This window comes from Bos grunniens, chromosome 1 (genome assembly GCF_055505025.1).
Source record: "Bos grunniens cultivar Pamir isolate PY7600 chromosome 1, Bosgru_T2T1.0, whole genome shotgun sequence".
Taxonomy (NCBI): Eukaryota; Metazoa; Chordata; class Mammalia; order Artiodactyla; family Bovidae; genus Bos; species Bos grunniens.
Window position 1 is genome coordinate 64,717,621 of NC_141165.1, and position 23,315 is coordinate 64,740,935.

General features: G+C 38.5%; 1 protein-coding gene across 2 annotated transcripts in view; it reads left to right on the forward strand.

Annotated features, from left to right (window-relative positions):
- The window catches only part of LOC147379552 (uncharacterized), a 201,524-nt gene that overhangs the window by 173,348 nt on the left and 4,861 nt on the right, over window positions 1-23,315 (forward strand). For both annotated transcript variants that reach the window (XR_015161935.1, XM_086394907.1), the window contains one exon: window positions 1-23,315. This exon is cut by the window's right edge and continues 4,861 nt beyond it. Coding sequence is in view for 1 of the 2 variants with exons in the window: in XM_086394907.1 (XP_086251033.1) it covers window positions 1-49 (49 nt within the window). In the remaining variant the exon portion in view is untranslated.

Below are 23,315 nucleotides of genomic sequence, written 5' to 3' on the forward strand. Positions count from 1 at the left end.
TTGCTGCTGGTATGGAATCCACAGAGGTGAACAGATTTCCCCTTCCTAGTAATACAACCACAGCAACAAAAGCAGTGAGTGAGGAGAAAGCAGAACTAACATCTCTTCAAGAGGGCACCCCCTGGTTCAACAGACATTATTCATTATCTGATGCTGTGAAGGGTATTTATAGACTAAGAAGGATATTGGCTCATACTCTGGGGAATTACAAACTGAAAGACACTGAATGATAATTGTTGTTGTTAATCTTGAGATAGAAAAAGACACTTTGAGCCTGCCAGTGGTCTTCTGAACAAAACATCACAGACTATATTCTTTTTCATCCTGGCTTTTTGTATGTATTTCCTAGGTCCCTAAGAGGGAGAATGGTGAATTAGGAATTGTGTTTGGATTAGCTGCACAAATAGAAAAGCATAGTCCATGACAGTTAAAATCACAACAGATTACAAAATATTTTTCAACTCATGGTTCTGTAGTAGTGTTAGAATGAGAATTCAGTATAACTGTCTGTCAAACCATAATGAGTTCAGCAGACATCCTGATGATCTCATAGGAAGGACAACTTGTCACTTGAAGTTGGTAGCATACCGGATGGATGGAGCATGGAAATGGAAACTTCGTTTCTTCCTTCTGACAGGGCTTCTTTCTGGTACTTGGATCAGCTAAATGGGATGAGACAGAAGTGCAAAGTTCAACTTACACACTTAAAGACCTTTGGAGATTTTTGGTTACCACCTCAGGATTTGCTGTAAAATAACACATTTTGTGCTTTTTTCCTTGTGTTGCAGAAAGTTCAGTCTTTAATAGACAGGAGTTTCAAATTCTCATGTAAGAATAAAACATTGGCACAGAACATACAGACATTTTCAAAGATTACCTTTCTAGTTTTTTATTTGTTTAGCTGGTTAGTTGATGTATGAGTTTTGATATTTTGAAATTTTGTTTTCTGTTGTTTTCATTTCTGTTTTGCTTCTCTTTGCCAAAATACCTCATCAGACTTGTCTGTGTACTTTTCAACAATTATCAAAATTCTTATTCTCTCAGCTGAAATAATTGTAAATATTTCACTGCTGCTTTAATAATGCTCTTAAAGAAAGAGATAGTCCTGTGTGAGTTGTTTTTTAAAATGAGATTTCAGCATGAAATAGGTATAATCATGAGTCATGTCCAAATCTTCATTATGGAAGTTGCTTGAGTGAAACATGTTATTCAGCAGTTTATTAGGAAGAAAGCTGGCCTAGAGTTTTATAAGATGTTTTACAGACTAATGGAATTTTTATTTTAGAGTGGAGTATTTCTGTTTTAAAGAGAAGTGGTAGGCTATATTTTTAGGCCATCTTGAGGGAGCAATACCTGAGAAAGTAATTAGAATCAGTAGTTGGGGAAGGACTGGGGCCAGTGCTCAGGAATGATCTACATAATTCTGATATCAAAGGAGCTTCTCTTAGAGACTTTTTCATCTTTGGGTGATTAGTCAGATATTTAAAGTGCATACATTTACTTGATCTCATCTAGAGAGAATGTTTGAAAGTGCAACATACAAAGAAAGCATTGCAGAGCTGCACAGTTTTCTAACTTGGCTCCTGACTAAGAGAGATCTTTGCTCCTGGCAAATTTTCTTTTTTTCCATTATTTCCATATCTGGATAATAGTGTCCCCTAAAACAATAGTTTTCATAAACCCTGAAAACTGAGTCTAAAAATTCCCTGTAGGATCTAGTATGGTCTTTTTTTTTTTTTTTTTGGCAAGGATAAATGTGTTTAGTAAAAGATTTTAATGTGTTCAACTGTGACTCTACTTGCTGTGTGTGTGTCTGTGTGTGTGTCTGTGTGTGAGTTGTGTGTGTGACAGAGAGCTAGAATTGAGAGAGAGAGAGAGAGAGAGAGAGAGAGATTTTTCAGTCCTCTACTTCCAACTAACCAAGTTGGACAATTAGATAGTAGGTTCACAAGATAAGTACTCAGACTCACTGTAATAAAGGTTTTCAAATTCCTCTGCAGGACAATATCAATAATCATACCTCTTCCTTAGATTTTGTATGATAGCTTGTTATATTCTAGAGACTTCTTCCTATTAATCTTCCTAATGGATTATTTTGATGGCAAATTGCTAAATAAGTTATCATCATAAACTCTTACTCATATATGGCATAGTTAGGCTTAGGAACAGTTTGTTTCAAAGAGCGATAGAATAATTATTAGCAAACTTTTTCTTTGTGGTTAGAACATGTCAGACACTATTCATAATGTTTTGAGAGTTTTGAATTAATACAGTCTTTGCTTTTGAGGAAGGAATTGCTATCAATGCCCTTATTTTGCTGATGGAGAAACTGAGGCACAAATAAATTTTTTTTTTATATATATACTTGCTTAAAGTTACACAGCTATTAAGTGACAGAGCAGGAATTCAGACCCACACAGTCTGGTTCTAGAGCTACACTCTTAATCAGTTGCTTTCCTGGAAGAAGTGGGAAGCTAATTTTTGTCTAGTAAGAAATGCTGGATTTTTATTTTAAAAAGTAAGCTGAAGACTTTAACCTCAGGCTGTGGTTTATCCATTCAAACTCACGAGTCAGCAATCCTTGGTGTAGGCCTATCTTGGAGCATTTCATTGTCTAGTTCATGGAATTTTATGCTTGCCCCTCACCTTTCTGGGATAATGGAATACAGATCTCTAGTTAAGTCACCTATCATGTGCTGCGTGTCAGCACCCTGAAGAGTTATGATGGGTGAGGAATAACTGAGACCAATATTGAGGCTTGAGGAAAATTACTACCAGATGTTGGCAGAGTTCTGGGAGCTCTATCATGTTACATGTACGTTGCTATTATAGTTTATAAAGTAGTTTACAGATTTCTTGATTTTTCTGTGATATTTACATGACTATGGATGTTGAAATTTAGTGGTTCACTTATTTTAGGTTGCAAATAACTAATAAGACTGACAGGGTATTTTTCTTTTTTATTGTCTGCTTCTTGAGAGCGTAATTTAGAGAGAAAAAAGAACTCATCAGTTTGATTATCTGTGCCAAAGATAGTGCTTTGATATAATCATTGCCAATTGCAATTGTTTGATCATTACAGTTTGTTTCCTAAAACTTTAATTCATCAAACCATATAAAGGCAACTCAGTGAAGCGGTTGGAACAAGGAACCATCTTTGTTTAAAGTCTGTCTTTACTACTTACCTTTGGTGCAACTATAGCAGCTTTCTTAGCCCCTTCTACTTCCCCATGAGGGTTCTTTTCCTCTACTGCAAAATGGAAATTATTTCATGGGCATTGTTCAGAAGATTTGCAAAGCCTAATCATCTCTGACCACTAAAGCGTCATATTGAGAATAATTCCAAGTCTAGGCAACCTTATTCTGACCATTAGAGGCTGTTCTTCCTTCTCTGCTGCTGCTGGTGCTAAGTTGCTTCAGTTGTGTCCAATTCTGTCCGACCCTATAGACGGCAGCCCATCAGGCTCCTCTGTCCCTAGGATTCTCCCGGCAATAATATGGGAGTGGGTTGCCATTTCCTTCTCCAATGCATGCATGCATGCTAAGTCACTTCAGTCATGTCCGTCTCTGTGCAACCCCATGGACAGCAGCCCACCAGGTTCCTTTGTCCACAGGATTGTCTAGGCAAGAATACTGGAGTGGGTTGCCATTTCCTTCTCCAGTTTTTCCTTCTCATTCTTTACATATTTCATGTATCTAGTACCCAGTTTTTAGTACTGGATTGAACTGTGGTTCTGACTCCTATTATAGTAGTAACCCAGACAAGTAAACCAAAGAAGCGACTACAGAGATAGTGATATAATGAACTAACTTCCATATGTGCCTGCTAATAACAGTCATGTAGGTCATACAGAGTTTCAAGTCCTTCCCTTAGAGATTCTTATTTTGTCGGCCTAGAGTGGAACATAGAAATATATGTGTTTTAACCAGAGATTCAGATGATTTTAATGATAAGGCAAGCATGGGAAAGGTAAGAATGAGTTTTAGAGTTGATAGATCTGAATTTAAATCCCTATGCTACCTACGAGCTATGAAATGATTTAAATTTCTGAGAACTAGTTTATAAGTGCCTAGTGCAGATGACAGTTACATTTCTCTTGGCTTTGCTGATGGAGTCAGAATAAGTAAACATTAGATGAATGGCCACTTAGCATTTTCCAGTGGTGTGCTGGTAATATTAAACCACCAGTTCTCCTGAAAAGCAGGCCCTGTGTTTGCCCATTTCAGTGATGTAAATACACCCACGATTGCTAATCTCAAGCTACCACAATTCCATCACCGAGTGCAGGGTGGAGAAGAGCTTCTGTGAGCTGGAAGGAGTTGTTTAGCACAAACCTCACTCCATTTTTCTCTTCTCTCTTTCCCCCTCTTCTTCTTGTTCCCCTTTCCTCTCTTGCTCTGAAAATGAGATGAATTGTTAATCATTACTTCATATATTTTACTTTAAAGCAGGGGTCCCCAACCCCCAGGTCACCAGCTCATAGCCTGTTAGCATAGCAGGAAGTAAGCAGCAGACAGGTGAGCGAATCTTTGTTGGTATTTACAGACACTCTCCAGTGTCCCCAAACCATCCCTGCCTTCCATCCCATCCATGGAAAATTGTCTTCCATGAAACCAATCTCTGGTGCCAAAAAGGTGGGGGACCACTGCTTTAAAGGATACCTAGCATAAAATCTGCCCTCTTAACAAATTTTTCTTTTATGAAACATTTATTGAATATCTCCTACAGTTGGTACTGGGAATGCATAGAAGATTATTATCATTCAATCTCTATGCTTTATATCTGCCCAGATGAACAACATAGAAGGAAAATCATGCCTCTTGGGAAAAAATGAGGATACTGCAAGTCAGTGGTTTACACTTTCAATTGAACTCCCCAGTGGGAGTGAAGTTCCCTTCTCCAAATCCTTCTCTCCACCTCACTTTCCTGCTTATTCTCTTTTTTTCTTTGTCCTTTATTTTGCTCTACTGGTTTTTCCTTTCATTTTATCTATGCACCATCAACTTCCTTCCCTCTGTTGCTTTGGTCAAGTCTCTCTCACCTTAAAAAATAACAAAAACAGTATCGAATATCAACCACAAAAAAACTGACATGACTCCTGGTCCTTTGCACTTAAAATTCTTAAGAGTAGTAGGCTCTCTGTGTTTTAATTTCTTCCCTTTCCATTCTTTGGTCTTCACCCTCTGCCACTGGACTTTTGCCCTACACTTTAGTGAACCTGTTTTTGGTAAAGCTATGTTGCCAAATGTAGTAGGCATATCAAAGCTCTTGTCTTGCTGGACTTCTCTGTGGCCACTAAAATTGCCAATCCATCCCTCGACAGTCTTCTCTCACTTACTGCCATTCACATTATTGACCTGGTTCTTTGCAACTTTATGACTATATATCTAGATTCTGACTTACTCACTAGATTTTTAAACACTATTTCAGTGGTTTTGAAACTTTAGCATCAATTAGAACCACCTGAAATATTTGTTAAAACACAGATTGCTAGACCTTGATTCTCATCTGCTGCAAGTCTTGGAGAGAGTGAAAATTTGTATTTCTAACAAGTTGCCAGGTGATGCTGATCCTGCTGATCCAGGACCTACACTTGAAGAATCGCTGCTTTATCTCCACCTTGGGCTCTTTTATTTATTGCCTCTGTTAATTTGGCCTGTGATTTAGATCTGGACTTACTCTTCTCACTAAAGACATTCTGTCTAGGTGAACTCATCCCTTGTCATGGTTTGTGTACCAGGACCCAGAGACCCCACAAAGACTGAGACAGAACTGTGTTTGAGTGTCTCCTGAGGAGGTAGACACTCAAGTGGACTGCTGCAGGGGCAGGGGCTCTGGGTGCAGTAGACCTGGGTATGGCATAAGCCCTCTTGGAGGTGGTCACCATTAACGCCACCATAGAACCACCAAAACTTACACAGGACTGGGGAAATAGACTCTTGGGGGCACAAACAAAACCTTGTGTGCACCAGGGCCCGAGAAAGGAGCAGTGACCCCACAAGAGACTGACCCAGACTTGCCTGGGAGTATCCAGGAGTCTCTGGTGGAGGCATGGGCCTGCTCTAGGGTTGGGGGACACTGAGTGTAGCACCACATGAATGGGACCTTTTGAAGGAGGTCCACATTATCTTCATTACCTCCACCATAGTTTGGCCTCAGGTCAAATAACAGGGAGGGAACAAAGCCCCGCCCATCAAAAGAAAATTGGATTAAAGATTTACTGAGCATAGCCCTTCTCATCAGAACAAGACCCATTTTCCCCTTCTGTCAGTCTCTCCCATCAGCAAGCTTCCATAAGCTTCTTATTCTTCTCTATCAGAAGGCAAACAGAATGAAAACCACAATCACAAAAAACTAACCAATCTGATCACATGACCACAGACTTGTCTAACTCAATGAAACTATGAGTCATGCTGTGTAGGGCCACCCGAGACAGACGGGTCATGGTGAAGAGTTCTGACAAAAAGTGGTCCACTGGAGAAGGGAATGGCAAACCACTTCAGTATTCTTGCCTTGTGAACCCCATGGACAGTATGAAAGGGCAAAAAGATAGGACACTGAAAGGTAAACGCCACAGGTGGATAGGTGCTCAATATGTTACTGGAGATCAGTAGAGTAATAACTACAGAAAGAATGAAGAGATGGAGCCAAAGCAAAAACAACACCCAGTTGTGGACATGACTGGTGATGGAAGCAAGGTCTGATGCTGTAAAGAGTAATATTGCATAGGAAACTGGAATGTTAGGTCCACGAATCAAGGCAAATTGGAAGTGGTTAACAGGAGATGGGAGGACTGACGTCGACATTTTAGGAATCAGCGAACTCAAATGGATTGGAATGTGTGAATTTAACTCAGATGACCATTATGTTTACTACTGTGGGCAACAATCACTTAGAAGAAATGGAATAGCCCTCATAGTTAACAAGAGTCCAAAATGAAGTACTTGGATGAAATCTCAAAAATGACAGAATGATCTCTGTTCATTTCCAAGGAAACCATTCAATATCACAGTAATCCAAGCCTATGCCCCGACCAGTAATGCTGAAGAAGGTGAAGCTGAATGGTTCCATGAAGACCTGCAAGACCTTTTAGAACTAACATCCAAAAAAGATGTCCTTTTCATTATAGGGGACTGGATTGCAAAAGTAGTAAGTCAAGGAATAACTGGAGTAACAGGCAAATTTGGTCTTGGAGTACAGAATGAAGCAGGGTAAAGGTTAATAGAATTTTGCCAAGAGAACACTGGTCATAGAGAACACCCTCTTCCAACAATATAAGAGAAGACTCTACACTTGGACATCACCAGATGGTCAATATTGAAATCAGATTGATTATAGTCTTTGCAGCCAAAGATGGAGAAGCTCTATAGTCATCAAAAACAAGACCAAGAGCTGACTGTGGTTCAGACCATGAAATCCTTATTGCCAAATTCAGAGTTAAATTGAAGTAGGGAAAATCACTGGACCATTTATGTATTACCTAAATCAAATACCTTATGATTATACAGTGGAAGTGAGAAATGGATTCAAGGGATTCAATGTGATAGAGTGTCTGAAGAACTATGGACATTGTATACATTGTTTGTGACATTGTATACGAGGCGGGGATCAAGACCATCCCCCAGAAAAATAAATGAAAAAAACCCAAAATGGATGTCTGAGGAGGCCTTACAAATTGCTGTGAAAAGAAGAGAAGCAAAAGGAAAAGGAGAAAAGGAAATATAAACCCATTTGAATGCAAAGTTCCAAAGAATAGCAAGGAAAGATAAGAAAGCCTTCCTCAGCAATCAATGCAAAGAAATAGAAGATAACAATAGAAAGGGAAAGACTAGACATCTCTTCAAGAAAATTAGAGATACCAAGGGAACATTTCATGCAAATATGGGCTCAGTAAAGGACAGAAACGGTATGGACCTAACAGAAGCAAGTGATATTGAGAGGTGGTGGCAAGAATACATAGAACTGTACAAAAAAGATCTTCATGACCCAGATAACTGCAATGGTGTGGTCACTCACCTACAGCCAGATATCCTGAATGTGAAGTAAAGTGGGCCTTAGGAGGCATCGCTACAAACAAAACTAGTGGAGGTGATGGAATTCCCATTGAGCTATTTCAAATCCTAAAAGATGATGCTGTGAAAGTACTGCACTCAGTATGCCAGCAAATTTGGAAAGCTCACAGGACTAGAAAAGGTCAGTTTTCATTCCAATCCCAAAGAAAGGCAATGCCAAAGAATGCTCAAATTACTGCACAATTGCACTCATCTCACACACTAGTAAAGTAATGCTCAAAATTCTCCAAGCCAGGCTTCAACAGTACGTGAACCATGAACTTCCATATGTTCAAGTTGGATTCAGAAAAGGCAGTGGAACCAGAGATCAAATTACCAACATGTGTTGGATCGTCGATAAAGTGAAAGAGTTCCAGAAAAACATCTACTTTTGTTTTTTTGACTATGCCAAAGCCTTTGACTATGTGGATCACAATAAACTGTGGAAAATTCTGAAAGAGATGGGAATATCAGACCACCTGACCTGACTCCTGAGAAATCTGTATGCAGATCAAGAAGCAACAGTTAGAACGGGACATGGAACAACAGACTTGTTCCAAATAGGGAAAGTAGTACGTCAAGGCCATATATTGTCACCCTGCTTATTTATCTTATATGCAAAGTACATCATGAGAAATCTTGGACAGGATGAAGCATAAACTTGAATTAAGATTGCCGGGAGAAATATCAATAACCTCAGATATGTAGATGACATCACACTTATGGCTGAAAGCAAAGAAGAACTAAAGAGTCTCTTGATGAAAGTGAAAGAGGAGAGTGAAAAGTTGGTTTAAAACTCAACATTCAGAAAAGTAAGATCATGGCACCTGGTCCCATCACTTTATGGCAAATAGATGAGAAACAATGGAAACAGTGACAGAATTTATTATTTTGGCCTCCAAAATCACTGCAGATGGTGACAACAACCATAAAATTAAAATATGCTTGCTCCTTGGAAGAAAAGTAATGACCAACCTAGAAAGCATATTAAAAAGCAGAGACATTACTTTGCCAACAAAGGTCCATCTAGTCAAAGCTTTGGTTTTTCCAGTAGTCATGTATGGATGTGAGAGTTGGACTAGAAAGAAAGCTGAGCACCAAAGAATTGATGCTTTTGAACTGTGGTGTTGGAGAAGACTCTTGAGAGTCCCTTGGACTACAAGGAGATCCAACCAGTCCATCCTTAAAGAAATTAGTCCTGAATATTCATTGGAAGGACTGATGCTGAAGGTGAAACTCCAATACTTTGACCACTGATGTGAATAATTGACTAATTTGTAAAGCCCCTGATGCTGGGAAAGATTGAAGGCAGGAGGAGAACGGGATGACAGAAGATGAGATGGTTGGGTGGCATCACCAACTCGATGGACATGAGTTTGAGCAAACTCCCGGAGTTGGTGATGGACAGGTAGGCCTGGCATGTTGCAGTCCATGGGGTCGCAAAGAGGCAGACACAACTGAGCGAATGAACTGAACTGAATGTTTATATTAATACTGTCTGACTGCAAAAATGCTTTTCTTTTATAAATAAATCTCCTGACTGTCTTCAGATTAAGATATCCAGCTTTTTGCTAGATATCTCCTAATAAACTTTTAGTATGAGCATGACTTGCTGTTCTTGGGCTTCCCTGGAGGTTCAACTAGTCAAGATCTTCCTGCAATGTGGAAGATCTAGCTTCGATCCCTGGGTTGAGAAGCTTCCCCAGGAGAAGGGAACAGCTGCCCGCTACAGTATTCTTGCCTGGATAGTCCATGAGTGGCAGAGTGGGATGTGACTGAGAGACTTTCACTTTCACTTTCTCATGGTTAATCAGTAATGGAGTTGAAATTTGTATCTAAGTCTGTTTGAATCAGATGTCCCTTCTTTCAGCCATTTCCTTTTATTGATCTTGCATCCCTTTTATGATTATACTAGTTCAGACCTCCTTCATCTTTGGGAAGACAAAGCCATCTGTGTTATGGTCCCCAAGACCATCCCTATGTCTGATGTTTTGCTGGGAGAATTCACAGGCCTCAGCATATAGTTGTATTCATTGCTGTGATTTATTACAGTGGAAGGATATCAAACCAAATCAATAAAGGCAAGAGGCACATTGAGTAGAGCCTAGAGGAAACCTAAGGCAAGATTTCAGGCATCCTCTCTCAGTGGAGTTACATAGGAAATGTGTAAGCCCTCTAGGAAATGATTTGTATCAACATGGGTAAAATGTTGTCTCCTAGGGAATTTCATTGGAGACCTGGTACTCACAGTTTTATTGGAGATTGACTACATACATACTTTCTGCCTGACACATACCAAGATTCTAGTAGTCACCCAGAAGAAAATCAGGTGTTCAGCATGAGCTATTGTTTGCATAAACACTTTGGACACACACAGTTACATATTTTTTTAAAAAAATTTTAAACTCTTTTTTTGTATTGGAGTATAGCTGATAAACGATTTTGTGATAGTTTCAGGTGAACAGCAAAGGGACTCAGCCATATATATACATATATCCAATCTCCCCCATACTCCCTTCCCATCTAGGCTGCCATATAAAATTGAGCAGAGTTCCATGTGTTATACAGTAGGTCCTGGTTGGTTATTCATTTTTTTTTTTTTTGGTAATATTTATTTTTTAATTTATTTATTTTAGTTGGAGGCTAATTACTTTACAATATTGTAGTGGTTTTTGCCATACATTGATATAAATCAGCCATGGGTTTACATGTGTTCCCCATCCTGAGCCCCCCTTCCACCTTCCTCCCCAACCCATCCCTCAGGGTCATCCCAGTGCACTAGCCCTGAGCACCCTGTCTCATGCATCGAACCTGGACTGGTGATCTGTTTCACGTATGATAATATACATGTTACAATGCTATTCTCTCAGATCATCCAACCCTCGCCTTCTCCCACAGAGTCCAAAAGACTGTTCTATACATCTGTGTCTCTTTTGCTGTCTCGCAAATGGGGTTATCATCACCATCTTTCTAAATTCCATATATATGTGTTAGTATACTGTATTGGTACTTTTCTTTCTGGCTTACTTCACTCTGTATAATAGGCTCCAGTTTCATCCACCACATTAAAACTGATTCAAAGGTATTCCTTTTAATACCTTTTAATACTAATGGAGTAATACTCCATTGTGTATATGTACCATGGCTTTCTTATCCATTTGTCTGCTGATGGATATCTAGGTTGCTTCCATGTCCTGGCTATTATAAACAGTGCTGCGATGAACACTGGGGTATATGTGTCTCTTTCAATTCTGGTTTCCTCAGTGTGTATGCCCAGCAGTGGGACTCCTGGGTCATATGGCAGTTCTATTTCCAGTTTTTTAAGGAATCTCCACACTCTTCTCCATAGTGGCTGTACTAGTTTGCATTCCCACCAACAGTGTAAGAGGATTCCCTCTTCTCCACACCTTATCCAGCATTTATTGTTTGTAGATTTTTGGATAGGAACTATTCTGACCATCGTGAGATGGTACCTCATTGTGGTTTTGATTTGCATTTCTCTGATAATGAGTGATGTTGAGCATCTTTTCATGTGCTTGTTAGCCATCTGTATGTCTTCTTTGGAGAAATGTCTGTTTAGTTCTTTGGCCCACTTTTTGATTGGGTCGTTTATTTTTCTGGAATTGAGCTGCAGTAGTTGCTTGTATATTTTTGAGATTAATTCTTTGTCAGTTGCTTTGTTTGCTATTATTTTCTCCCATTCTGAAGGCTGTCTTTTCACTTTGCTTATAGTTTCCTTCATTGTGCAGAAGCTTTTAAGTTTAATTAGGTCCCATTTGTTTATTTTTGCTTTTATTTCCAGTATTCTGGGAGGTGAGTCATAGAGGATCCTGCTGTGACTTATGTCGGAGAGTGTTTTGCCTATGTTCTCCTCTAGGAGTTTTATAGTTTCTAGTCTTACATTTAGATCTTTAATCCATTTTGAGTTTATTTTGTGTTTGGTGTTAGGAAGTGTTATAGTTTCATTCTTTTACAAGTGGTTGACCAGTTTTCTCAGCACCACTTGTTAAAGAGATTGTCTTTTCTCCATTGTATATTCTTGCCTCCTTTGTCAAAGATAAGGTGTCCATAGGTGCGTGGATTTATCTCTGGGCTTTCTATTTTGTTCCATTGATCTATATTTCTGTCTTTGTGCCAGTGCCATACTATCCTGATGACTGTGGCTTTGTAGTAGAGCCTGAAGTCAGGCAGGTTGATTCCTCCAGTTTCATTCTTCTTTCTCAAGGTTGCTTTGGCTATTCAAGGTTTTTTGTATTTCCATGTAAATTGTGAAATTATTTGTTCTAGTTCTGTGAAAAATACTGTTGGTAGCTTCATAGGGATTGTATTCAATCTATAGATTGCTTTGGGTAGTGTACTCATTTTCACTATATTGATTCATCCAATCCATGAATGTGGTATATTTCTCCAACTATTTGTGTCCTCTTTGATTTCCTTCATCAGTGTTTTATAGTTTTCTATATATAGGTCTTTTGTTTTTTTAGGTAGATTTATTCCTAAGTATTTTATTCTTTCTTTGCAATGGTGAATGGAATTGTTTCCTTAGTTTTTATTTCTGTTTTCTCATTGTTAATGTATAGGAATGCAATTGATTTATGTGTGTTAATTTTATATCCTGCAAGTTTACTATATTTGTTGATTAGCTCCAGTAACTTTCTGGCAGTCTTTAAGGTTTTCTATGTAGAGGATCATGTCAGCTGCAAACAGTGAGAGTTTTACTTCTTTTCCAATCTGGATTTCTTTTATTTCTTTTTCTGCTCTTATTGCTGTGGCCAAAAGGTCCAAAATATTTTGAATAGTAGTGATAAGAGTGGACACCCTTGCCTTGTTCCTGAATTTAAGGGAAATGCTTTCAATTTTTCAGCATTGAAGATAATGTTTGCTGTGGGTTTGCCATATGTAGCTTTTATTATGTTGAGGTATGTACCTTCTATTCCTGCTTTCTGGAGAGTTTTTATCATAAATGGATGTTGAATTTTTTCAAAGCTTTTTCTGCATCTATTGAGATAATCATATAGCTTTTATCTTTCAATTTGTTAATGTGTATTACATTGATTAATTTGCAGATATTAAAGAATCCTTGCATTCCTGGGATAAAGCCCACTTGGTCATGATGTATGATCTTTTTAATGTGTTGTTGGATTCTGTTTGCTAGAATTTTGTTAAGGATTTTTGCATCTATGTTCATCAGTGATGTTTGCATCTATGTTCATCAGTGATGTTCATCAGTTTTCTTTTTTGTGGGATCTTTGTCAGGTTTTGGTATTAGGGTGATGGTGGCCTCATAGAATGAGTTTGAAAGTTTACCTTCTTCTGCAATTTTCTGGAAGAGTTTGAGTAAGATAGGTTTTAGCTCTTCTCTAAATTTTTGGTAGAATTCAGCTATGAAGCCATCTGCTCCTGGGCTTTTGTTTGCTGGAAGATTTCTGATTACAGTTTCTATTTCCGTGCTTGTGATGGGTCTGTTAAGATCTTCTATTTCTCCCTGGTTCAGTTTTGGTAACTTGTACTTTTCTAAGAATTTGTCCATTTCTTCCAAGTTATCCATTTTATTGGCATATAGTTGCTAATAGTACTCTCTTATGATCCTTTGTATTTCTGTGTTGTCTGTTGTGATTTCTCCATTTTCATTTCTAATTTTGATTTGATTCTTCTCCCTTTGTTTCTTGATGACTCTGGCTAATGGTTTGTCAATTTTATTTATCTTCTCAAAGAACCAGCTTTTCAGTTCAGTTCAGTAGAGTCACTCATTCGTGTCTGACTCTTTGCGACCCCATGAATCGCAGCATGCCAGGCCTCACTGTCCATCACCAACTCCCAGAGTTCACTCAGACTCACGTCCATTGAGTTAGTGATGCCATCCAGCCATCTCATCCTCTGTCGTCCCCTTCTCCTCCTGCCCCCAATCCCTCTCAACATCAGAGTCTTTTCCAATGAGTCAACTCTTCGCATGAGGTGGCCAAAGTATTGGAGTTTCAGCTTTAGCATCATTCCCTGCAAAGAAATCCCAGGGCTGATCTCCTTCAGAATGGACTGGTTGGATCTCCTTGTAGTCCAAGGGACTCTCAAGAGTCTTCTCCAACACCACAGTTCAAAAGCATCAATTCTTGGGAGCTCAGCTTTCTTCACAGTCCAACTCTCACATCCATACATGACCACTGGAAAAACCATAGCCTTGACTAGACGGACAAAGCTTTGTTGATTTTTGCTCTGGTCTCTTTTGTTTCTTTTGCATTTATTTCTGCCCTAATTTTTAATATTTATTTTCTTCTATTAATCCTGGGGTTCATCATTTCTTCCTTTTCTGTTTGCTTTAGGTGTAGAGGTAGGTAATTTATTTGACTTTTTTCTTGTTTATTGAGGTAAGCCTGTATTGCTATGAACCTTCCCCTTAGCACTGCTTTTACAGTGTCTCATAGGTTTTGGGTTTTTGTGTTTTCATTTTCATTCATTTATATGCATATTTTGATTTCTTTTTTGATTTCTCCTATGATCTGTTGGTTATTCAGAAGTGTATTGTTTAGCCTCCATACGGTGGAATTTTTAATAGTTTCTTTCCTGTAATTGAGATCTAATCTTACTGCATTGTGGTCAGGAAAGATGATTGGAATGATTTTATTTTTTTTGAATTTACCCAGGCTAGATTTATGCCCCATAATGTGATCTATCCTGGAGAAGGTTCCGTGTGCCCTTGACAAAAAAGGTAAAATTCATTATTTTGGGGTGAAATATCCTATAGATATCAATTAGGTCTAGCTGGTCCATTGTGTCATTTAAAGTTTGTGTTTCCTTGTTAATTTTCTGTTTAGTTGATCTATCCATAGGTGTGAGTAGGGTATTAAAGTCTCCCACTATTATTGTGTTATTGTTAATTTCCCCTTGCATACTTGTTAGCATTTGCCTTACATATTGTGGTGCTCCTATGTTGGGTGCATATATATTTATAATTGTTATATCTTCTTGGATTGATCCTTTGATCATTATGTAGTGTCCTTCTTTGTCTCTTTTCACAGCCTTTATTTTAAAGTCTATTTTATCTGATATGAATATTGCTACTCCTGCTTTCTTTTGATCTCCATTTGTGTGAAGTATCTTTTTCCAGCCTTTCACTTTCAGTCTGTATGTGTCCCTTGTTTTGAGGTGGGTCTCTTGTAGACAGCATATATAGGGGTCTTGTTTTTGTATCCATTCAGCCAATCTTTGTCTTTTGGTTGAGGCATTCAACCCATTTACATTTAAGGATGACTATGCCAAAGCCTTTGACTGTGTGGATCACAAGAAACTGTGGAAAATTCTGAAAGAGATGGGAATACCAGACCACCTGACCTGCCTCTTGAGAAATTTGTATGCAGGTCAGGAAGCAACAGTTAGAACTGGACATGGAACAGCAGACTGGTTCCAAATAGGAAAAGGAGTTCGTCAAGGCTGTATATTGTCACCCTGTTTATTTAACTTATATGCAGAGTACATCATGAGAAACGCTGGACTGGAAGAAACACAAACTGGGATCAAAATTGCCGGGAGAAATATCAATAACCTCAGATATGCAGATGACACCACCCTTATGGCAGAAAGTGAAGAGGAACTCAAAAGCCTCTTGATGAAAGTGAAAGAGGAGAGTGAAAAAGTTGGCTTAAAGCTCAACATTCAGAAAACTAAGATCATGGCATCCGGTCCACCACTTCATGGGAAATAGGTGGGGAAACAGTGGAAACAGTGTCAGACTTTATTTTTCTGGGCTCCAAAATCACTGCAGAGGGTGACTGCAGCCATGAAATTAAAAGATGCTTACTCCTTGGAAGAAAAGTTATGACCAACCTAGATAGCATATTCAAAAGCAGAGACATTACTTTGCCAACAAAGATTCATCTAGTCAAGGCTATGGTTTTTCCTGTGGTCATGTATGGATGTGAGAGTTGGACTGTGAAGAAAGCTGAGTGCCGAAGAATTGATGCTTTTGAACTGTGGTGTTGGAGAAGACTCTTGAGAGTCCCTTGGACTGCAAGGAGATCCAACCAGTCCATTCTGAAGGAGATCAGCCCTGGGATTTCTTTAGAAGGAATGATGCTAAAGCTGAAACTCCAGTACTTTGGCCACCTCATGCGAAGAGTTGACTCATTGGAAAAGACTCTGATGCTGCGAGGGATTGAGGGCAAGAGGAGAAGGGGACGACAGAGGATGAGATGGCTGGATGGCATCGCTGACTCAATGGACGTGAGTCTCAGTGAACTCCGGGAGTTTGTGATGGACAGGGAGGCCTGGCGTGCTGCGATTCATGGGGTGGCAACTAGTCGGACATGACTGAGTGACTGATCTGATCTAATGGTCCCGTTGCCATTTACTTTGGTTTTTTTTTTTTTTTTTTTTTTTTGAGTTTGAGTTTATACACCGTTTTTGTGTTTCCTGTCTAGAGAAGATCCTTTAGCATTTGTTGAAGAGCTGGTTTGGTAGTGCTGAATTCTCTCAGCTTTTGTTTGTCTGTAAAGCTTTTGAATTCTTCTTCATATCTGAATGAGATCCTTGCTGGGTATAGTAATCTGGGTTGTAGGTTTTTCTCTTTCATCACTTTAAGTATATCCTGCCATTCCCTTCTGGCCTGAAGAGTTTCTATTGAAAGATCAGCTGTTATCCTTATGGGAATCCCCTTGTGTGTTATTTGTTGTTTTTCCCTTGCTGCTTTTAGTATTTGTTCGTTTTGTTTGATCTTTGTTAATTTGATTAATATGTGTCTTGGGGTGATTTGCCTTGGGTTTATCCTGTTTGGGATTCTCTGGGTTTCTTGGACTTGTGTGATTATTTCCTTCCCCATTTTAGGGAAGTTTTCAATTATTATTTCCTCGAGTATTTTCTCATGTCCTTTCTTTTTGTCTTCTTCTTCTAGAACTCCTATGATTCAAATGTTGGGGTGTTTCACATTGTCCCAGAGGTCCCTGAGGTTGTCCTCATTTCTTTTGATTCTTTTTTCTTTTTTACTATGTGCTAAATTTATTTCTACTATTCTATCTTCTACCTCATTTATCCTATCTTCTGCCTCCGTTATTCTACTGTTAGTTCCCTCCAAGTGTTTTTGATCTCATTTCTTGCATTATTGATTATTAATTGACTCTTTTTTATTTCTTCTAGGTCCTTCTTAAACATTTCTTGCATCTTCTCAATCCTTGTCTCCAGGCTATTTATCTGTAACTCCATTTTGTTTTCAAGATTTTGAATCATTTTTATTATCATTATTCTAAATTCTTTTTCAGGTAGCCTCCCTATCTCCTCCTCTTTGGTTTGGTGGGCATTTATCGTGTTCCTTTACCTTCTGAGTATTTCTCTGCCTTTTCATCTTGTTTAGATTGCTGTGTCTGGGTTGGCCTTTCTGTATTCTGGCAGTTTGTGGTTCCTCTTTATTGTGGCGGTTCCTCCCTGTGGGTAGGGTTGGATGATTGGCTTCTCAAGGTTTCCTGGTTAGGGAAGCTTGGGTAGGTGTTCTGGTGGGTGGAGCTGGATTTGTTCTCTCTGGAGTGCAATGAAGTGTCCAGTAGTGTGCTTCGAGATGTCTGTGGCTTTGGTGTGACTTTGGGCAGCCTGTATATTGATACTCAGGGCTATGTTCTTGCGTTGCTGGAGAATTTGCATGGTATGTCTTGCTCTGGAACTTATTGGTTCTTGTGTGGTGCTTAGTTTCAGTGTAGGTATTTAGGCTTTTTGGAGAAGGCAATGGCAACCCACTCCAGTACTCTTGCCTGACAAATCCCATGGATGGAGGAGCCTGGTAGGCTGCAGTCCATTGGGTCACTAGGAGTTGGACACGACTGAACTTCACTTTCACTTTTCACTTCCATGCATTGGAGAAGGAAATGGCAACCCAAGCCAGTGTTCTTGCCTGGAGAATCTCAGGGATGGGAGAGCCTGGTGGGCTGCCATCTCTGGGGTTGCACAGAGTCGGACACAACTGAAGTGACTTAGCAGCAGAAGCAGCAGCAGCAGCATGTAGGCTTTTGGATGATTTCTTATCAATTAATGTTCCCTGGAGTCAGGAGTTCTCTGGTGTTCTCAGGTTGGGGGCTTAAGCCTCCTGCCTCTGGTTTTCAGTCTTATTCTTACAGTAGCCTCAAGACTTCTCCATCCATACAACACTGATAATAAAACTAGGTTAATGGTGAAAAGATTGTCCACAGTGAGAGACACCCAGAGAGGTTCACAGAGTTACATGGAGAAGAGAAGAGGGAGCAGGCAGATAAAGGTGACCAGGAGGAGAAGAGGGGGAATCAAAAGAGGCGAGAGCAATCCAACCAGTAAACAATTCCCTATTTGCTTTCCACAGTCTGGAACCCTCAGAGACGTTCATGGAGTTACATAGTGAAGAGAAGAGGGAGGAAGGAGATAGAGGTGAGCAGGAGGAGAAAAGGGGAAATCAAAAAGAGATATAGGTCTAGGCAGTACTTCCCCCAGACCTGCAGGTGAGAGGGTTTCCTGGTGTTTGGAAACTTCTCATCTATTAAGACTCCCTTCCAGGGATGGATCTCCATCCCTAACTCTTTTATTTCTCTCTTTATCTTTTATCTTTTGTCCTACCTCCTTTCCAAGACAATGGGCTGCTTTGCTGGGTGCCTGATGTCCTCTGCCAGCCTTCAGAAGTTGTTTTGTGGAGTTTGCTCAGCTTTAAATGTTTTTTTTGGTGAATTTGTGGGGAAGAAAGTGGTCTCCCCATCCTATTTCTCTGCCATCTTAGGACCACCTCCCTGGTTATCCATTTTAAATACAGCAGTTTGTACGTGTCCATCCCAAACTCCCTATCTCATACCCCATCCTTCACCCTGGTCTATAAGTTTGTTTTCTAAGTCTGTGAGTCTTTCTGTCATCTTCTGATGTGCTATCTTTTTGCCTTTTCATACTGTTTAGGGGTTCTCATGGTAAGAGTGGTCTGCCATTCTCTCCTCCAGTGGACCACATTTTGTCAGAACTCACCACTATGACCTGTCCCTCTTAGGTGGCCCTACATGGCATGGCTCATAGCTTCCTTGTGTTATGCGAGCTCATAGATCCTTGCAAGATATATATATATATATATATATATATATATATGAATGAAAGGCCCATGAAGGGGCTTGTATCCAGTATGTAATTCCTATTATGTTCAGTCATTCAGTCATGTCTGACTCTTTGGACCAAAGCCTACTAAGCTACTCTGCCCATGGAATTTTTTTTTTTCTTTTTAGATTTCACATATAAGAGATATCATACAATATTTCTCCTTCTCTAACTTACTTCACTCAGTATGATAATCTCTCAGTCCATCCACTTTGCGGCAAATGTTATTATTTTATTCTTTTTAATGGCTGAGTGATATTCCATTGTATGTATGTACCACATCTTCTTTATTCATTCCTCTGTTGATGGGCATTTAGGTTGCTTCCAAAATAGTTACATATTCTTATCAGAGATTCTGGAACCCTCTTGATACTGAAGTTCCCAGACGCCAGCTAAGGTCCAAGCTTGTGTAGGCCTTTGTAAGGATAGCAGTCTCAGGCTGTTTTATTAACTCTTATCTCTGTATCTTTTAATGAATATTTCTATATGCAATCTTTTCTGTCTCATTGCCATCTCTACACTTCAGCAGAGTGAACCATCTAAAATGCAAATCTGATCTTATCCTTCCTTGGCTTACTATTTTCTGCATCTTTTCTAGTTCTCCATACATGGGATAAAAGGGACTATCTCAGAAAATTCTTTCAGACCATAATTGTTACTGAAGTTAATGTGTTTTGATTTTGTATTGTGAGGTATTCAATCACTTATTTTTACTTTAGAACTTGTAAGAGCTTCCTATTGGACACCATGGTTGAGATACCCTTTTCCATCACTGCTCATTTTCTGGACAGAATAGATCTCTCCTGGCTTTGAGCTGTTGTGATAATTTAAGTTTTCTTCTCATGGCACTCTTTCTCCTATATTATAGTTATTTGTGTGCATAACTCATCTTTATATTATAGTTCTTTGAGAAAATTGTTCATCTCTCTCTTGCTTTATTCCTCAAATTAACCTCGAATAGCTAAATGTTTATCACTTAGCTTTCAGTAAGTATGTTGAATAAGTGAATAAATAACTAAAATTGAAAATAATGGTTGTATTTTATCCTGAAAAAGTTACTTATCTAACTTTATGAGTAGCCACTTGTAAATATTATTCAGATTAAAAATCCTAATAAATTGAAAGAAATATAGAAGGCTATTTAAATAGAAATTAATTATGTCTCTATTTTAAAAATATCTAGTCATGTACTTTGATTTAGTGAAACTAGATTTAAGTGCATTATTTGTTTTCATTCTTTGAATCAATTTTTAAATAATCAGAGTTTCTTGTTTTCATTTTCTCCCTCTTCAGCCACATTTCTATACAAATTTTTGTTTAATTGTGCTGTGCTAAATTACATATGCAGGACTTGTTTTTAAGTGAAAGTAATGGATGTCTGCATAGCCAAAAAAACTACAATTTAGCTTGGTATCAGAGACTTAGATAAATTAGTAGTCTACTCTCAAGTCCTACTTTTATTTTTCTTGTCGGTTAAGCAAACACACGTATTCTCAGTGTCCTGATAAAGAGGGTGATGAGAATATATAATTTGTTCATGAAAATTTTTTGTGTTTATCAGGTTTTTCAGTATTAGCCTGTGTATATGTTATTAATAATAAAATCAAAACCTCTTAGATTTGCATAGAAGTTAACCAATGAGAATTTGACTCACAGATATTGTTTTATGTGTGTGATTATGTATGTGTATGTGTGGATGATTTCTCCATATAAATATAAAATAAATATATAGACTGTTAAGCAAATGTATATACTTATGAAGATATTATCAAGTCTTCATGGGCTGCTGTCACTTTTGAAATGCTACGGGTGGAATGTCAAACCCTCATATCTATTGTGTGATTCAAGTCTTTTGAGAAGATGCCATTGTCATGTGTCTGTGGCAACCATAAGCATGTTGTCTCTGTATGTATGGAGACAGTATGGTAGCAGCACCATGTGCCATTCTTTGGTGCTTTCTGTAGTCTAGTGTGACAAATAATTCTACTCAGCTTGTCAGTAGTGACAGCTGAGACTTTTTGCTTAGATGCTTTGACAGTGCTTGTATTAAACAGCTAGAGCCATACACTCCATTAAGTTTCTGTAAAATGAACTGTCTGCTTCTTGCTGTTTTGCTGATAGTGGCAACAGTTGTAAGCTAATCCTCTCCACTGTGGATTGCTCGACTGAGTGGTTTCACTCATCGACTAGTACTAGATCTCATAGTTTTAGTGGAGTGGCTACAAGGTAGAAAGCTATGATCCATAAGAAATCATTTGTTTCAAAACAGGGTTTTATTCTTAGCAGTTATTTACTCTAAATTAGACTCCAAATATGGCCCTAAATAGGATAAAAAAAAAACTAGCTTTCTAGAGAGTGAAGTGATTGGTGCTTTTTTCACAACACATAATTACTCATAGGCTCTTGGTGCAAAAGACATAAACATAAGAATGGTATGTCTCTCACCATGTGGACATTTAAAAACGTGTGCACTAATGAAAGCTTAATGTTGTTGTTGTTCGATTGCTCAGTCATGTCCTACTCTTTGCGACCCCATGGACTGCAGCACGCCAGTCTGCCCTGTCCATCACCATCTCCCAGAGCTTGCTCAAACTCATGTCCATTGAGTCAATGATACCATCTAATCTTCTTGTCCTATGTCAAGGACAAGATGGTTATCCCCTTCTCCTCCTCCTATCCCCTTCTCCTCCTGCTATCCCCTTCTCCTCCTGCCTTCAGTCTTTCCAAGCATTGGGGTCTGTTCTAATGAGTCTGCTCTTCATATCAGGTGGCCAAAGTATTGGAGTTTCAGCTTCAACATCAGTCCTTCAAGTGAATATTCAGGACTGATTTCCTTTAGGATTGATTGATTTGATCTCCTTGCAGTCCAAGGGACTCTCAGTAGCCTTCTCCAACACCACAGTTCAAAAGCATCAATTCTTCAGTGTTCAGCCTTCTTTATGGTCCAACTCTCACATCCATACATGATTATCAGAAAAACCATAGCTTTAACGAGATGGACCTTTGTTGACAAAGTAATATCTCTGCTTTTTAATGCACTGTTTAGGTTTGTCATAGCTTTTCTTCCAAGGAGGAATCATCTTTTAATTTCATGGCTGCAGCCTCCATCTGCAGTGATTTTGGAGCCCAAGAAAATAAAGTCTCTTACTGTTTCCATTGTTTCCCCATCTATTAGCCATGAAATGTTGGGACCAGATGCCATGATCTTCGTTTTTTGATTGTTGAGTTTCAAGCCAGCTTTTTCACTCTCCTCTTTCACCTTCATCAAGTGACTCTTTAGTTCCTCTTCCTTAATATGTTTCATTAAATAAGTATTCTTCCATTTTGTAACCAAAATCATGTTACCGGAGATATGGATACCTGATTGTTTTCAACATATGGGACATGTATAACTTTGGATTGTTTTCTCATTTAAATAAATGGTAATTCCTTTAAACAGTTCTTATTATATTTATGTATTCTGTTAAACTCTCATGCTTCTTTAGTTTCTCCTCCACGGAAATGTGTAAGTGTGATCATCCTTTTCTAGGTGCTACAAAGACCACTTATGTCAATATATAGCTTAGAATTTTCCCTGAAAAGCCAATGAAAGTCTTGGTGCTCTATTTGTAGGCAGCTTTTACAGTCTACCTATCATCACTGGGCGTTATTAATGATGGAGTAAGTCTTTGAAGAGGACAAATAAGGACAGATGGATTTAGAAGATTGAACATCCATTTTGATATAATTTTAAGAATTCAATTCTTAAATTTAAGAATTGAATTCTTAAAATAAATAGGAAAAGCATATTCATTTACTTTGCAGTATTTTACTTTTTTTAAAAAAAGTTAATCTAAGTCCTTATATAATGTAACATAAGAACATCTTGTAATGCCTCATTAAATATATTATGCCTTACAACACTTCAATGAAATAAAGTTTTGATATAGTTTCTGAATACATATATTTGCAGATATTAGTGATTATACAGATTTGGAAATTAAATTTTGCTTCTGCCTCCAAAGCTTTCAAATCTCTAGCACAGGATAAAGCACATTTCTAGTTGTATATGAGGAATCCTTAATGCATCGCTATCTTTGTCCTAGAGTATATAAACTTTTTGTTCTTAAGATGAGGAAGAATTTTATTTGACTTGATTGGGTACATTTTATGGTCTAATAAACTGTTCTCTGGTATGGAATTCATTA